This window comes from Phoenix dactylifera, chromosome 18 (assembly GCF_051530095.1).
Source record: "Phoenix dactylifera cultivar Ajwa chromosome 18, Ajwa_hap1_PhDact_Kaust_v1.1, whole genome shotgun sequence".
In the NCBI taxonomy this organism is placed as follows: Eukaryota; Viridiplantae; Streptophyta; class Magnoliopsida; order Arecales; family Arecaceae; genus Phoenix; species Phoenix dactylifera.
Window position 1 is genome coordinate 16,529,669 of NC_143207.1, and position 17,825 is coordinate 16,547,493.

Below are 17,825 nucleotides of genomic sequence, written 5' to 3' on the forward strand. Positions count from 1 at the left end.
CATTTCATTTTGATTTCCAACTAAATACACTGAAGTTCTAATTAAATTAAATCATAATGTGGATGTCTGTAGCATTTCCTGTGGTCATTGGCAATACTCGTTGATACATGACATCATTTTTTCGTTCTTGTTATGTTCAGTCAAAAGAATGAGGATTCAGCAGATGCCATAATTTCTTGTTGCTAAACTAGGGGAATACTAAAAGTTTTGCACTTAGGCTATGGGCTAAAAGGGCTTGAGAGCTCTTGAAAGACCTGGATGGGCATGGCAAAAATAACTAAAAGATGCTTTTATGACTGAGGAAATCACGTTATTTATGAATGAGAGTGACCAAGAAGGATTTTTATTAGCCAGTAACAAATACTCATGGATCAAAATGTAGATATTTGTTGGTGCATGGATATTCTTGTGTTTATGATAGTTCATTGGTGGTGGTATAGATGTTTCTTTTGTTACAAAATAAACTGTCAAATCATCTTTTATTTTATTTTAAAGATGAGAATTGTATTTCTGTAGAACCCACTTGATTTAATTGTGGCTTCAATGGCCTTGTACACACTTCTAAATAACAACGATCATTGAGTGCATCAGAAATATTATAATGAATGGTGTTAGTAACACAGTCTGAAGATGGAGGGAACACTGTTTTGACAGCTTGCCCTTCATGATGTCTTTGGTGTTTGGTCATCATTGTTGTGTCAGAAACAATATGCTTTATATTTTGTAATTTTTAGTCTATGATCATGTTCACTTCAATGAAACTCTAGTGGATTTTAATTTGTTGAAGCATATGAGTCTATGTGAATTGTTGTCATCAGATTTTTGGGGTCACAGCTTTATGTAAGTGTTTTGAGATATTGACACTGGTTATTGTGTACAGATAATAGTGTTTGTTTGTATTGTCTCCTTTGTCATTAATTGTGATGGAATTACATTTTTTATTCATATGGCAGCTGAATTTTGTTTTATATTTGTTGATTATTCATTAGGATTGTTGTTTTTTCGCTAGGCTGGTTCTTTTTATTTTTATTTTTTATTTTTGAAGTTTTTAAATCCTAGCTTCTTTGATTATACATTTCGATGCTCTTCTGTTTCAAAAGTGTTACCTATTGAATTTGATTCCTAACAGGCAAGACAGGCTTATCTGATTGGCAACAAGGCTCTGGCAAAGGAACTGGGTGTGAAAGGGCAGCTATACAACATGCAGATGAAAGCAGCTCATGGTAAAGCTAGGGAAGCCATCTTCCGCCAGAGGTTGGTCATTTTTTGGCTGCTAATTTGTCTTGTATGCCACCAAGGTCTCGTGGATTCTTATTCTTTCAAATTACATGAGCTATTGAATCTAGGTATGTTTTTTTTCATTTAAAAGTGATAATAATATGAGCTTGACAATAAGAAACCTAACATATCAGGCCTGCTAATCTCATAGTTCGTGACTTCTTTTCTTCATATTGTTTGGCTTGTAATAGTGTGTCAATGAAATTTTGGATAAGACCTTTCAAGGCATACGGTAGTTGTCATAACTGATTTCTAAGCATATGAGGACTTATTAAGTGAACTAGTTGGAACTTATGTTTCTCTGGATGAGGTTAATGTCACAAATATTGTTTACCCTGGTCTGGGATTGCAGGCGGGGGTCTTTGTGGGAAATATTAAAGGCCCTGGTTAGGGGGTGGCTGATTAGTGGGCTCCTGGCCTGGTGCAGTTGGGGTGGGGAAAAACATGGCATCAGCCTGTGCCGTTATGTATGCTTAAACACACACACACACACACACACACACACACACACACACACTTCCTCTCTGTTGAGGACCCCCGCAAGCGCCGCCAACCAAAGAGGGCATCGGGCCATGAAGAGGCCGACGGAGGGTTAAGCCAAGGCCAACAACTTTGCTTGGAGAGCCTTGGCCAAAGCCTTCATTCGGCCAAGCACACCAATGGCCGGCCTGTGCCACACATGCCAAGCCTCGGCCAAGCATGCCCAACCTTGGCCGAGCACGCCGCACACATGTCTAAGCCTCGGCCGAGCATGCCCAACCTCGGTCGAGCTCACCGCGCGCGTGCCATGGCCAAATCCGGCAACATGGCATTGCTGCGGCGAGGTTCAGGCCAAGAACCTCGCCAGCTACAGTGTGCCAGGCGAGGTTCTGCGCCCAGAACCTCGCCAGCTACAGTGCTGGGCGCGCCAGCCAGACCGCCAGCACGCCCGCGCCCAGGCGCCTGCCCGCGCGCCCAGGTGCTAGACCGCGCGCCCAGGCGAGGTTCGGCCCAGCGAACCTCGCCGCAGCCTAGGCGCGCGCCCGCGCGCCCCAGCACCGCCCGCGCGCCCAGGCGCCCGCCCGCACGCGCCGCGCGCCACAGCACGGCCGGGCGAGGTTCGGTCCAGCGAACCTCGCCGCAGACCGCGCCAGCGCGCGCCCCCGCGCGCCCGACAGCCCTGCGCACGCCGCCTGCGCGCGCCCGACCGCCTGCGCGCGCCGCGCCTCGGCGCCCGTGCCGCGCGCCCTGCCGCGCCCGTGCCGCGCGCCCAGGCGCGCCCCTGCCGCGCGCCCCTGCCGCGCGCCCAGGCGCCCTGCCGCGCGCCCCAGCGCCCCTGCCAGCGCCCTGCCACAGCGCCCAGGGCCTTGGCCAGGCCCCTGCCGCCCAGCCTGCTGCCCCAGCCGCGCCCAGGCCCTGCCAGCCGCCCTCCTAGCCCCTACCAAGGCCACAGCCGGGCCAGCCAAGGGCCAGACCTGCTGCCAGCCTTTGCCTAAGGCTTGGCCATGCCTTGGCCAAGCCTTTGGCCCTACATGGGCCATGAACACCCCCATGCCTTAGCCACCCTTGGGCACACTAGAAAGGCTATAAATGAGCCATGGGGGGGATCATTTTGGGGATCTTATGATATATCTTACATCTTAGCACTTGTTGTGTTTTCAACCTTAGTGGCTTGGGAGGGACCTTGTCTCTTGTATTCGGTCTTGGGGTTTGTCCAAGACTTGGGCTAAGGGAAACCCATCATAGTCTCCCTTAGATATTTTGTGTAAGCTTCATTTTGAAAAATAGAAACAATCAAGCGTTCCTCTAAACATCTCCACAAATATCTTTGAGTTTGATTGTCTTCTTCTCAAGCCAAGGGTCGGGCCAAGCTGCAACCAGTAGACCCGCCCCTTGTTTTGATTCCCACGACCATCCGAAGGAGTGCGTCCATCCATTCCAACAAGCTAAGGGACGGGCCAACCTGCAGCCAGTAGGCCCGCCCCTTGACTTGCATCCGCGACCGTCCTAAGGATTGCATAGCACCCGGCGTTACCCGTTCGGCCCGCGTTCCTACGATTCTAAGGCATCCGCAAGGAGCCTAGGTGCAAGGCTTGGTGTGGCGGCTCGGGGCCGAGAGACGCCCTCCAACCCCTCTTGCTTTGGCGGTTGCAGCTGGAGTTGCTGTGTGTGAGCGGCTTTAGCTGAGCCGGACATGCTACCACCTAACATTAGGGAAGTCGGACTAGAAGGAGGCCGCACTCTCTCACACGCGCGCGCGCGCCCGGGGGGGGGGGGGGTGGATCTTTTATGGTGTCAAAGTCCCAGTAACTGACAATTGAGGCACAATGGAGGAAGAAATATTGGCCAACATTTAAACTATTATCTTCCTTGAAGGCAGTGATCTCCATGTTTTTAAGCAAGGATTGAAATACTAGTGCCGACCCTTGTACTTTTTTTAATCCCGGAATGATATGGACAAGGATGCCAATACCAACTCTTGGGACAGTGTGGCTTCTTGGTATGGTACTCGGATGCTTATTTCTTTTTTTTTCAATTAGTTTTAACTTTTTTTTTGGTCCTAAATGAAGTTTTATGAATATTGATATGCTTTAATGTCCTTAAAAAAAGTTTTTGGGTCAATTATGGTGTGTATGGTGCTGATATTGGTATTGAATCCTGTGATTTGAATAAAATTTAAAAATATCAATAAACATACATTGAAAAGAATGTGTTGTAGGGTGATGCCCACCCTATAATATAGTTGAATTTCATGCCAAACACCATAATTGACTATAATTTTTTTTATTTTTTGGCCAAAATAGTGGCAAGAAAAGGGGAGTGACAACTTACTAGATGCATAATGTTTGCAGTATCGTGGAAAGCTGGATGTACCCTCCTTCCCCTCATTTCTCCTCTCCCTTCCTCTCTCTCCGTCTTTCCACGTCACTGCTTGCACACCCCCCCACCGTGACCAAAGGCCTGAGAAAAGAGAGCATGGTCCCCACCTTCACATCTGTTTTTCTTTTTTTTCCCTCAAAAACAAGGCAACCTGGTCTGGTCGCACCATGGGACTGGCCAATCCCTACAGGTTTTGACTAGGACAAGTGAGATGTCTTGGCCCACGAAGGGATTAATGTCCTGCATCCATCTCAGGTACTGGTTCTTGGTCGGAGCGGTATGGTACCGACCTGATATGTTGATACCTAAATTCTTGTTTTAAAGTAAAATGATGACGTTGCTGAGCTAAAGATTGTCAAAATTCTAATGAGTCCTAAATCCTAATATGGTCGGAGCTAAAGATTCTTGTTTGAGATGCCATTGGGTAGTTTTTTCCCCAACGCTGTCCATCACGGAAGCCTGCCATGGTTTATATATGAGAGTGTATGGATTTATGCATCAATTAGGCAAAGCTAAATTATGTGGTATATGATTGGTTTGCTGTGCATGGGATAAATTCAGGTACATTATTCTGGGTTCATCTATTTGCGTAGAGTTTATATATCTAGCTTCCACTAATGTTTCACTATAGTTGCAACTGACATGGGATATATCTACTGAATATGGTTAACTTATACTTGCTGAGCATATCATATTCAACATCAAAAGAGAATTACATGAATAGGGTAGGCTGGATTGCTGAATTTGTTGGCGTATGAGTTGCTTGGTTAAGACATTACTTTTTTCAAGGTAGAACATTTTTTTGCCTTCTGAGGACTTCTGTTCCTTGTCTCACCTTGTTATCGCAGAAACCCAGTTGCTGCTGTGCTCCAGGGACGAGCTCAAGATTGTCTGATTGACTTGCATGGTCTTCATGTGAGTGAAGCCATTCATATTTTAAAGCAAGAACTGAGCATCTTGAGGAGCACTGCACGGTCTGCTGGGCAACAGCTTCAGGTCATGATTTGTGTTGGGACGGGCCACCATACCAAGGGCTCACGAACTCCTGCAAGGTTGCCAGTCGCCGTAGAGCAGTACCTTGTAGAGGAAGGCCTTCGCTACACCCAGCCTCAACCAGGACTGCTCCGGGTTGTAATATATTGACACCTGTAACGTATACAAAAGGGGCACCAAAAAAAGAAGGAAAAGAAAGGAAAACTGACACCATTCTTGTATCTGTGTATATGGGTGGAAGAGAGAGAGAAATCAAGTCTCCGGCAACAAAAAGAGCAGTGTAATATTATCAGGAGGTGCATTCAATTCGCATGTTGTAAATTTTTTGGCTGGTTTCAGTGAAATTCTCTTTCCCAACAATCTTTTCAAGTGTCGTTCTTGTTACCTCAATGCTTTCTTGATAGAGAATATTATGCGTGGGACCCAGATGATACTCCTGATCAGAAGCATGTACAACCTGATTTTTGTGAAATCAAACTGCTAAGTTAGAAAACTCTGGAATTTTGTAAATGTGTTTTGAGTTGCTGCTTTCCTTTTCAGTTGATTCAGAATTTGACATCATTGGGAGGAAGCTAGGTCGTGCTTTCTGCCGGTTTTCAGTTGCAGCATTCTAGAATTGGAGGGGACTTCCGGGAATAATTGACTGCTGCCGCGTATTTGAACTCACAAACTTTAGCAGGTGGGATCTGTTTGATTATGATTAGAAGACTGTCAATGAGGCACCAATTTTTGGTTATGGGTTCTGATCATTTGATGCCAATGGCTATTTGATCTCAAATGGTTGATTTTGACTAGCTTACAATGGATTTTGACTTCGATACCGATGTCTGTTGATCTCAAATCGATGATATCGACTAGCTTCTGAGGAGAATCTTCTCAGGATGGACGAGCGCTGGGCTGCTGATCATCGGTGGTGAATTTGTACCTAAATAGAGGAGAGCTATAAAATTGTGTATGGCGTTAGTTCAGAGGCAGGCATTTCTGGCATCAATCTAACATCAAATGCTGTGAAGAATTTATGTGCATCTTTACCCTGTGAACATGTTACCATCAAAGTATATGGTTTAAACCATAAACCACAGGAGTTTATTCATTGCGCATGAAAAGCTAGTGTGGGATTGTAATTTTCACTCGGTTTTCTTTTTCTACTAAAACGGTAGTCGGGACATGTCAAAATGGTTGGGATTTTTCTCTTGTTAGAATCGTGAAACGTAGATTTATTGGACCACAGCAAAATTGAGGATGTCATACGGTAGTTTGTTTCGAATACCAACGTCATCAGCAGCATCCTCACTAATCTCACTCGGGACAAAAAGAATTAATATGCTCAATGGTCGCACATCAGAAGTTCACCAGGCCCGCTTTTTTTTTTGTTGTTGGGTTAACAACATATCATTTTTTTTTTTTGGTAAACAGCTACTTGTCATTCAATCACCTTTCATGCATCACACCAACTTTCATAAGTTTATAGAATTCTTTCATATCATATGGCAAAAGGAGTTTCCTGCACGCATAAAATTAAAACCTCATGAGCAGTACATTACTCTCACTGAGCATTTGTAGGCATTAGGTCGTGTTTTGTTTTATGATTGCTCTGGGCTCTCACCATCGTGATGCCGGTTCACCACCACCACCACCAAAAAAAAAAAAAAAAAAAAAAGAGAGAAGAGAGAGAGAGAGAGAGAGAGAGAGAGAAGGTGAGCATCCAATATTTGGCATCACACACAAGAGTCTGGTGTGTTAATTTGGAAAAGTAGGCAATTTTACCCTTGGCTGTTCTTTAGAAGTCAATATTTGATCGTAGCCTTTCAGAAATCTGTTGAGCATCACCTGAACAGATGGGATACCCAGATTCTGAGCCAAGGTTGAAAGCTATGTGGTCGCTCAATAGCCAATAAAAGGAATAGATTGAGATGAGCGAGAATGCATGAGAGCTGACCAATTAAAGAGAGACGGCTAACATAAACTATGATGGGATAGGACAAATGGAATTTAACAAGAAGACAAGGTTGATTAAGTATGATGATTAGTTCGATAGATGGTACAACATTAGAATATTATGATGGATATAGAATAATAGGAGGACAAGCATCAGCTATCATAACAAGTCAAGAGTGGAGGCCAGACTTGGGTAACAATAATTAGAGTGGATAGTTACTATTTTTTATTATAAATAAATGAAATTATAATTTGGAAGGATCTTTGGACATCTAATATACCAATAAATTTTATTTTACCTTAACTTTACTTTACTTTATCCTGTACTTTATTTTTCATTAGGATTCTACTTTAGAAGTACCGTTAACTTAAATATCTTCTATCATAGCTTATGCTACAACCTATTCTAATTCATTTTTTTTCGAATAATGGTGTGATATTAGCCAAAATTTTTCAAAAGAAAAGATATTTGGACCTACATTACTCTCATACTCTCCATTTTATTATCCTCTTTTCAATTGCTCTAATACCGATGGCATTAACGTGCCTATCTATCCTTTAATATTTAGCTTATTACCTTTTCTGTTAACCAACAAGTTATTTAGCATGTTTGGTGGCACCAAAAGGACAAATAATAGTAAAACTAATATTCAAAATTTTAAAATTTAATGATTTATAACCTTTCCAAAAGTGAATGGAAAAAATAAAAAAATTGAGAAGTATATTAACATAGTATTCGTCGATGCCTCGTGATGTAATGTTTTGTATTGCCAATTTCATAATCACTCAATTACCAATCCAACGTGCATACAATTGATGCAATTTCTACACACATGTTTGTACCCTGCCATATCAATTCCTTGTCGGAATCTAAAATATTTCTTTATTTCTACGAAGGAAACCTATTTATCACTTTGCAATTATTACTAGTAAGGCTGCAAATGGGTCGGGTCGACCCGAGACCCGACCTGGCCCGACCCGCGTAGACCCGATCCGACCCAAATTTTAGGATCCGTGGGTCTGGGTCGGGTTCTAAAATTGGACCCGAATCATTTTCTGGGTCGGGTCTGGGTTCACCGAACGGATCCGATCTGACCCGAATGGATCCGAAGAGAGAAAGAAAGAGGGGAAAAAGCAAAAGAGAGGATCCTCTCTCGGTCTATTACACTGTTGATACCTCTGGTGTCTCGGTAGCAGGCTTTTTTTTCTTTTTTTCCTTCTGTTTTTTGGTTTCTGTTTTTTTTAACTTTTTGCAGGGAGGAAGTGAGGGAACACCGAACTGAATATGGGTCATGTGCCGGTTTTCTGCAATAGAATTGGATTTTGGAAGAAGGTCTGGGATTTTTTTTTGTCCTCGTGAGAGGGGAGCCGGGAGACACCAAGTTCCGTCCAATCAGTCATATGGACAAAAAATAGTGTGATATGAAATTTGGCTTGTAGACCGACTTAGTCAGGGGTCATCTGTTCTGACTGGAGGTCAATTGCAAGTCTTTCGAGTCATGGGTCGCCCAGCACCTCATAATTATGATATGACCAAATTAGATTTGCCCAAAATCTTTTCCAAAAGCACAAAAAATTGGATCTGATTTGGATCCGAACCAGATCCGACTCGGACTCAGATCCGACCTGACTCGAATCCGATCCGACCCGATCTTCAACCGGATCGAATCTGGGTCCAAAATTAGGACCCGAAAAAAAAACCAGGTCGGATCGGGATCACCCAGGATCCGATCCGACCGACCCATTTGCACCCCTAATTACTAGCCAGGTATGTACCCGCTTCAATTATTAACGTGCATTTTTTATTAGAAAACTAATTAATAATTAATAATTTATTATTTATAATTATTATATATATATATTTTTAATTGATTGCAGTTTAGGAGGGTATTTTTTTTTTGTTTTTATAATACTTTATTATGTAGTGACCGCCAACCTTTTTGACTTCAGAAAATTAAACCAGTTCATATAAATAGACGTAGAACATGCGATCTGCCGTGCCCCGGATCTTGAAAAGAATCTCGCGCAATCTTAGAAACAATTTATATTATATCATAATCGATTCTTTCTTCTTCTTTTTTGCCCTTCCCTTAGATCTCTGAATCTTTTGGGTGCTGCCGAATCGATCTCAAGTGTGTATTAATTCTCTTCCCTTCATCTTAAGGGTTTAAGCGAACGTTTTGATGCGTAAAGGCCGGATTTTTTTCCTTAGGGCTAGGCAGGGTTCGGTTCTTGCGAGTTTTAAAGGTTAAGGTTTTTGTTGATAATTATTGGATTCCTCTAGAGATTTTTTGATGCATTTTGTGTGTTTGTGAAGATCTTCATCTGATGCGTTTGAGGATTGCTTCTGGTAATCAAGAAAGTTTTTTTTATAAAAAAAATCAATCGAAGAGTCTTATTCTGGATTTTTCTCGGATATAAGTGGTTTTCCTGCATTCCCTTACTATTGGTTTTGAAAATTATGTGAAAAATATAGAGTATCATCCTTGTTCAGGAAAGATCAGATTTTTGTCGCCAAGTATTGTTCTTCATTGAACAATTTGTGAGGTCTGGTTGATAAAGATCTAATTTTTCCTCCTTTTCCCGCTAATTATTACAATGAAATGATGGTTTGTAGATCACCTTGTGCTGAATCTTTGAACAAGATGGTGACGGCGACCATGGCAACTGCAGCCGGTGCTGCTGCTCTTCCTTTCTATACATTGAGATGGAGGCTACAGGCTGAATGGTCTCAAGGTGATGTTGAATGTGAAGATGGTCAGGGAGATTTGGGGACGGCCACCCGCTGATTTGGGAGACTCACAGACTGATCAGGGAAATTGGTTCCTTCCATGCAACACATGTGGATCGGAAGGCGAACAGAGTTGCCGATTGGACTGCCTCCTTCGTTGCTCGGCACTCCGGAGAAGTTATCTGGACTAGGGCACTGATATTCCTTATGCCTTGTATCATTTTCTTTCTGTTGACGTGGCTGGCTGTACTCACATAAGAGCTATATGAAATGCCGTTATTACCATACAAAAAAATGTGAAGGTGGTGGTGATAGGTCCAAACCTACTCTGCTTGAAAGTAATCAGTTATCTCAGAGTCCGGCATGAGCCTCTGCAACATGGTTGGAGACTATATCGACCTTGTCGGAGACACTTAGGCTCACTTTGAGACTTTGGGTAAATGGTCCATAGGGGATCTGGCTTTTGGCGTCAGTTTTCTCTTAAAGAGGCCGGTAAATACTAATGCATCTGTTTGTCTTGTTAAAAGGGAGTGCATTGGCTTTCTTATATGGAATTTATGAACTGTTATATGTGACTAGATGGAATTTAATCTGAGACAGATGCTGCTGCTTCTGTATTATGCTTTAAGTTGCTGCCTTTATCTTATTTTAGCTGTTGAAGAAACTGAACATGAAACAATATGGGAAAATATTATGGGATACTCCGCTGAGTTGCTTAGAAATTTAAGACGGCCAATGAAAGTTCCTGCCTTGCATGTAAAACTGTGAGAACTTTGAATAAAGGTATAGGACATAATTTGATGTCGTATTTATTTCTTGAGCCAAAAAGAAGCAAAGCCATTAAGTACATTATATTGGGATGAAAGAGACTGAAGTGCCTTGTGTGAAGTTCATGACTTTGCTCGAATAGGATAATGTGATTGAGACTGACTTAAATGACATTACCTGTTAACTGCTTTAGGAAATGCAAATTTGCAGTTGTTAAAATCCTAGTAATTATGCATTGGAAACACTAGAAAAAATTGTGAAGGCTTGCATTGATAGAATAACTAGCTCTATGACTTATGAGGAAGGCATAGAAAAGGAGGATAATAAAGTTTAAACCAATTAGGTGAGCTAAAACATTTTGATGGTTATTGTTAAGCAAGCATTAAGCAAAGAGAGTAAAATAGATAAAGATTCTGGACTAAAAGTTCAAGATTTTGGATTTATGATTTAAACTTTAAAATCTCATAGAACATGAAATTGTAAGTGGAGAACTGTTGCTTTAATAAGCTGTTTCTGTGTGATGTGCTTATAAGTTATATTGAACATTCACTTTCATTTAGATGCATTTGGATCTACAAAGGTATTCTTGGTGGTCATTCAATTTTTTTAACCAGTTGCTGCTCCAATCTCCATGTTCTTTTCTTTCTTTCTTTATTTTTCTCTAGTTTGAATTATGAACGGTTTTGGCTTACCAATACGAAAGACTATGCCAAAATGATTGTTTGCTTGATTAAACCCTTTTTAGTTTAAATTGATGGATCCCTACTCCATGGAGCATTCCTTTTATTTAGGGTTGTAAACAAGCTCAGCCAAGTTTAGCTTTGGTTTGTTAGTTTGGCTGGTTGTATCAAAAGGGGTTATCCAAAGTCCAAACTCATCACAACTCTATAAACACTCCTTTTGTAGTTTTTTTTTCATGAAGCAGAAATGGCAGGTCTCTAACTTATGTTTGTAAAGGTTAGCTCCTATTAACTCCTCTTTATTATCTTGAATAGCTTGCACAGGATATGTGCCAAATTTTTTATATCCATCTTGCAAAATCCTGATTCCTTCCATTAAGTCTTTCTATATCATGCCCATTGTCTGTAACTAGCAAATGTGGCTTGCACCAGATTCTACGTGTGTTAACTTCTGATCTTATACATTCTCCAATGTTTTTATGTCCACTTGGCAAGAATATATAAATTTTTTATTTTTCATACGCCAAGCCCGGCACCCCTAATTACAGTAGAAATATAATTTGCACAAGAAAGTACTTTTTAACACCCGCCATATATTTACGAAATGAAGTTACATTGCAAATACTTTATTGTGGTGAAAATTTGGTAAGGACATTTTACAAGTGTGAGGTTGGTGAACGGAGAGTTGATGAGCATGAGAAGCACCCTATCTGGGTGATGCATTTACTTCTGACCCTATATAGTTGCAAATCCTCTCAGTATTTGGCTTCTGATTTCAAAAAGCTCAGGAGGATGCAGCAGAGGATGTCTGAAGTACACTTTTTTTTTTTTTTTTGGGTAAATCGGCGGTTCGTGGTTCTCCCATATAAAGTCTTTGGAGTGATAAGCTGCACATGATGTCACCCAATCCACCGCACTGTTGGCCTCTCTAAATACATCGGTTATCCGAAAGTAAACATTAGTGGGTTCTATGTCAGTTCTATTTCCCTACGTTAAAGTATCCAAGTGCACTTATGTGTCACATGTTAAATGCTTGAACAGAAAACTGAATGTATAGTTTTGAGTGTCATGTTCTTTTGCAGGCAATCTAATATTTTTCACTGTTTGTTGATCCAATCATAACCATATCTTAAATGATCAAGTTACGATGCACTTATTTTTGTATACAGGAGTGGGTGGAATATATTTGTTTAGAATGCTTCCTAAGCAAAACAAATAGGACTCCACTTGGATATTGAAAGAAAAACTATCAAAGTCATATTCCTACCAAATTGGGCCGCAGGATTCATAGATCGTGCGGCTTTGTCATTGTGGGAAAAAAAAAATTTCTATTGTTTTTTTTTTAAATTTATGTGAATACCCTCTTGAAATTTATATTTATTTCTATACTCTTATAAAATACTGTTTTTGCACAAATACTCTCTTCTAACACTGTTAATAAAAACTATATTTATTTTAATTAAAAATAAAATAAATTATTTTTTTGTTTTCTATCGCATTCATCTTATAAATATTTCTTTTTGCGCATCTATTCATTAAGAGTATTTCAGTCATTTTAATTTGAAATCATTATTTTTTTAACGGCGTTAGATAGCGGAGGTACATATGCAAAAATAAGGATAAAAAAATGGTAGAATAGCAAAAACAAGTGTTTTATGAGACTATACATGCAAATATCAATTTTTGGAAGGGTATTCATGCAAAATTCAATATTTAGAAGAATATTCATGCAAAAAGTCTTTTTTTTTTCTTCTTGCAACCTAAAGATTGGAATTTGGGCTAGAATTTAGATATATTTTTAGAAGATGCACGTTAGATGGGCCAACAATTTCAATTCCTACAGAATTTTCAGTTTAATTTTATAGAAATATCCACACTCTCTAATATAGAGATTCAAACTTAGGGATAACACTAAAATAAAAAATTTCTAATTACAATAATAAAACTATTATTATTATTATTATTATTATTATTATTATTATTATTATTTGTAGTAGTAAATGTAACGGAATATCTGATACTAGGGTGACGGCCGTTATTATAAACCATGGACGTAACCTTTTTGTTTGGTTAAACTCGCTGACCCCCTCGTCCTGGTCGCCTGATGAAGACACCCAACCCCGACATCTTTCTTCCACTCTTCCTTTGAACCACTATTTCTAGTCATAGCTCTAGTCCAGATCCAGCTCTCACTTCCTTCTTCTTCCTCCCTTGGATCAAGAAAACTTTCTCTTACGTGCGCTCTCGCTCTCTTCGACGATCCGATGGCGCGCTTCGATCCCCCAACCTCCCCTTCGTCTCCTCTCCGTCTCGTTATCTATGGCCACTTACTCGTTCTCTTCTTTTGCTTTGGCGATGCCTCGGTTCACGACTACACGGGGGAGAAGTTCGCGGCCAAAGGCAACGCCTTTGTCCTCCACGGCGGCAGCGAAGGCCTCTACGCCTCCGTCCCCAGCCCCAACGCCACCGCCGCCGGAAATGGCGACTCCTTCATCCGGTAATCCCTCGTGCCACTGCTCATCCGTCTTGCATTGTGATCCCTTTACCAGATCTGGCAGTTTTATTGACGCGTGGTCCTTGGAAATCTAGGTTTTTGTGGAGGGTTAGGGTGTTTCTGTTGTGGAATTGGGGAGGGAATTGGAACTGTCGGTGTTGAGATCCAGTGCGAGGTGGTGTGGTTGGATCTGACAGCTGGGTCGTAGATCTAGATGCAAGTGGTTGGTTCGTTTCTGTGTGAAAGATTTGGACTTTATTCTGATATGGACTGAGTGAATCCAGGCCTTAAAACACCATTTTTCTGCTTCTGATTCTTGCTAATTGATATCCTTGTGAATTAATGATCTTGTTGTTGGTGAAGTGTTCAAATCTGCCATGCCACTGGGTTCTCTGGGCCCTGGTTAGGTGAAAGGTGATGTTTTTTTTTCCCTGAGGGCTTGATGTCCTAATTAAAGTTCAAGCTTAACATCAAATCAGGGAAAGCATAGGGGATCTAGTTAATATTTGTAGAACGAAAGGGACATTAGGAGTTTGGGCACGCCTAGAACCTTCTGGTGTTATAGGGCCTCCTTGAAGGTGTTACATGGAAATAGGTTCTGCCTGATTCAGCTGAACTTATTGACTAAAACTTTTCGCCTGAAACTGATCAAAAGCCGATATGATTTCTGGACCAGTTTGAGTCTGGTTTGGTTGAAACCTTCTAAACCTAAAGCTAAATGAAGAAGGTTTCAAGCAAGAACATTTGAGGCTTGTATTTGTGAACTCAAATGGAGAAAATGATAACTGTAGTAGCTGCAAGTACTGATTATCTAAAAACTGAAGGCTTAAAAAAAAGCGAAGAACTTACATAGCATTTTTAACTTCTGCAGTATCTAATTTAATCAGGTCCCTCTTCATCATATTTTCTTGTTATAATTTTATCCCTCGTGATGCCAGGTTTGAAAAGATCACTTTCAGAAGGACGGAGAAAGCTGTTGCAGCCAGTAAAGACACTGATTCGGGGAAGGTGCAAGCCATAGTTTTTGAGATAGATGATCGAGAGTCAATTGGTGGGTCAGCATATGGTGGTCAGAGAGCTATTTGCTGCACCCATGATCTCGCAAAATTAGGTGTGTGCACTCAAGGTGCGGTCATTTACCGCCCCTCCACCCAGAACCCTGAGTGGCCGCAAGTGCTTGTTGCTTCTTTCAATGGAAAGGATCCTGTTGCGACATTACAATCCCAAACTATAACCATCCCCAGACCTGGGATGTATAACCTGTACTTCATATATTGTGATCCTGCACTTGATGGACTGGTCATTGAAGGAAAGACCGTGTGGAAAAATCCAACTGGCTACCTACCAGGAAGGATGGCCCCTCTCATGAATTTCTATGGATTCATGTCACTTGCTTTTGTCATTCTTGGAATCTTTTGGTTCTCTCAGTATGCAAGATTTTGGAGAGAGATCCTTCCACTTCAGAACTGCATAACACTTGTTATTACATTGGGCATGTTTGAAATGGCATTATGGTATTTTGAGTATGCAGAGTTCAATGAAACTGGAGTCCGACCAAAGGGGATCACATTTTGGGCTGTAACATTTGGTGCAGTTAAAAGAACAGTCTCACGTATCATCATCCTTGTTGTTGCTATGGGGTTTGGTGTTGTCAGGCCTACTCTGGGTGGTCTCACTTCCAAAGTGCTTATGCTTGGAGCAACTTTTCTTCTAGCTTCTGAAGTTCTTGAATTGGTAGAGAATGTTGGGGCTGTAAGTGATCTTTCTGGAAAAGCAAGGTTGTTCCTGGTTCTTCCAGTGGCAGTTTTGGATGCTTTCTTCATTCTTTGGATATTCACTTCTCTCTCCAAAACACTGGACAAACTCCAGGTGTATGCTCGCTTGATATTGCCTTAATGGTTGTTTATTCTTTAAAACAAACCTTTATCTCTTTGCACTGCTGTTAAGATACCTTTGTTTTTGCTCTGCGCCATATTTCTTCAAACTAATTTACATTTTTTTGACATAGACATTAATTCTCAAAATCATGGAGTGTAATTTTCTTGACCACTACTGGTATGTCTTTGATGGATGACAGGCAAGACGGTTGATGGCTAAGCTAGACATCTACAGAAAATTCACAAATGCATTGGCTGTTGCTGTTATTTTATCTGTAGGTTGGATTGGCTATGAGGTAATACTCATATATCACGTGTCATAATAAAGACAGGGCAGAATACTATAGAAATTGATGCACTATCTAATATTCATTACCAAGTAGCAGTATTTTATAAACTTATACATCCGAGTCCAACTGCAAGCTAAGGTGGTGCTAAATCACTTATTCTTTGAAATTAGAGGCTTCCTATGTACTATTTTTTGGGATTAAGTTCAGAACGCTTTGGTATCTCTTACATCCTGCGGTTGGGTATCCAGACTCCAGAGGCACCCCTTTTGTTTTCGCACATTTGAAAGCCTGCTATATTATTTTCCTGTTACTTTGTAGATGGTCATCCTTCGTTTTGAGCTTAAGTCCTGTGTTGCATTTTCAGCCATGATGAGGTAGTTATCTTCCTGCAGCTTTATTTCAAGTCTACTGATGTCTACAACGAGCGTTGGCAAAGTGCTTGGATCATTCCTGCCTTTTGGCAGGTTCTCTCCTTCTCCCTTCTCTGTGTGATCTGTGCTCTCTGGGCACCCTCTCAGAACTCAATGAGGTAAAGACCTGGAACCTAGTGTTCCTATAATTTGGTTTTCCTCCAAACTAATTTTTTTCCCTTCTAGTCCTTCTAGTCTTTAATTGAGAAAACCTTTTTAGTGCATGCTTCTTTGCATATCATCTGGACACATTCTGAAGAGTATCTCGAATACTCTTTTGTAATTTCGTACTATGTATTGCTATGGATATACAATATAGTTAGAATGTCATTGCTGCTCTCTCTTGTGATCATGTAATAGCTGATCGGTAATGCAGCAATCTGCAGTTTATATTAAATTGGCTGGATCTTTCTCTGAACAGCATCTTACAAGCAGGATAGACCTGCTTATGCATTTAGTTTGCTGGGTGGTTTAACAAAGTTGAATGTTTAGATCATATTTCTTATTTCTTTAATTCAGGAATATATTTTATTTTTTATCTAAAAATAGGCAAACAAATTGATACTCATTTTGATTCTTTTTCTACATACATTGAATCTGTGAAACTGCTTTAAACCTCTGTGCAAAAAGACTTCTTCCTGCTTTATTGTTGATACCCCCTAAATTTAGTGAGCATCCAGGAAATCAATATCAGAAGTATGCTTTTCAGATGTTGCTTGCACTATTATAAGCAAGTCAAATACTGAAAGTAATGGCTGAGAATCTCATATAAGGTTTATTTTTATGTAATTGCTGTGCTAATTTATGACTGTGCACTCTTGCACTCAGGTATGCTTACTCAGATGATGCAAGTGAAGACTTTGAACGTGAGGATACCCTTTCACTAATAAAGCCAAAGCCTATTCCTTCTAAGGATGGTTGGAGTTCTTCAGCTTCACCAGATGCCAAAGCTCCACTGAACATCAACACTACCACCTCACACAATGGGGACATGGAAGAAGATAAACGAGAATAATCATCTACTTGCTTGAGCTGGCCAGTGCATTCTGTTACAGAAAATTGAATCAGGGATGATACATGTACTATTTTCTGCTGTTGAGGAGAAACTAGCATCTGATGGTGTATTTTTTTTTTACTTTCTTTATTTATTCTTATTTTCTTGTGGTCCCAGTTCATTGTATTGCATTCCCATGCCATAAGACTCTCAAATTTAGGAATTAGTTAATACCAGATTTTATGAAATGTGTCACAGATTTTGTGGTTGCAGTCTCAGTTGTGCAGTAACTTGTGGTGGGATTCTTGTAGGTGTTGAGATAGAATAAAAAAAAAATTGCAACAGTTCAGGCGTCTGTTAGTGCAGTTTTCTCTGATTTTATGGGTTTTCAAGTTGCAAGACTGCAAGCTATCGTCAAATGCTCCCAAGTATGAATTTAGTTTATCCGCGATTGATATGATATACTATGTTCCAAAACGTCCTTGTGTTAAAGGAATGCTGGGCTTATAGTGT

The 17,825-nt window shown here is 40.7% G+C and overlaps 2 protein-coding genes across 4 annotated transcripts in view; both read left to right on the top strand.

Annotated features, from left to right (window-relative positions):
• The window catches only part of LOC103703297 (polyadenylate-binding protein-interacting protein 7-like), a 29,282-nt gene extending 23,792 nt beyond the window's left edge, over positions 1-5,490 (top strand). For 2 of the 3 annotated variants that reach the window (XM_008786109.5, XM_088714123.1), the window contains exons 5-6: positions 1,130-1,254; positions 4,986-5,490. In XM_008786109.5, the coding sequence (XP_008784331.3) occupies positions 1,130-1,254; positions 4,986-5,280 (420 nt within the window). In that variant the 3' untranslated portion in view covers positions 5,281-5,490. Of the gene's footprint in view, positions 1-1,129; positions 1,347-4,985 lie in introns of all 3 variants that reach the window. The other variant, XM_008786110.5, reaches the window with a different exon arrangement.
• Positions 5,491-13,288: 7,798 nt separating this feature from the next.
• Positions 13,289-17,560, top strand: LOC103703298 (uncharacterized). The gene is made up of 5 exons (XM_008786111.5): positions 13,289-13,744; positions 14,680-15,610; positions 15,819-15,914; positions 16,301-16,437; positions 17,147-17,560. Exons 1-5 carry the CDS (start codon positions 13,512-13,514, stop codon positions 17,331-17,333), a joined length of 1,584 nt encoding a protein of 527 aa, XP_008784333.3. The 5' UTR covers positions 13,289-13,511; the 3' UTR covers positions 17,334-17,560.
• The last annotated feature ends 265 nt before the right edge of the window (positions 17,561-17,825 follow it).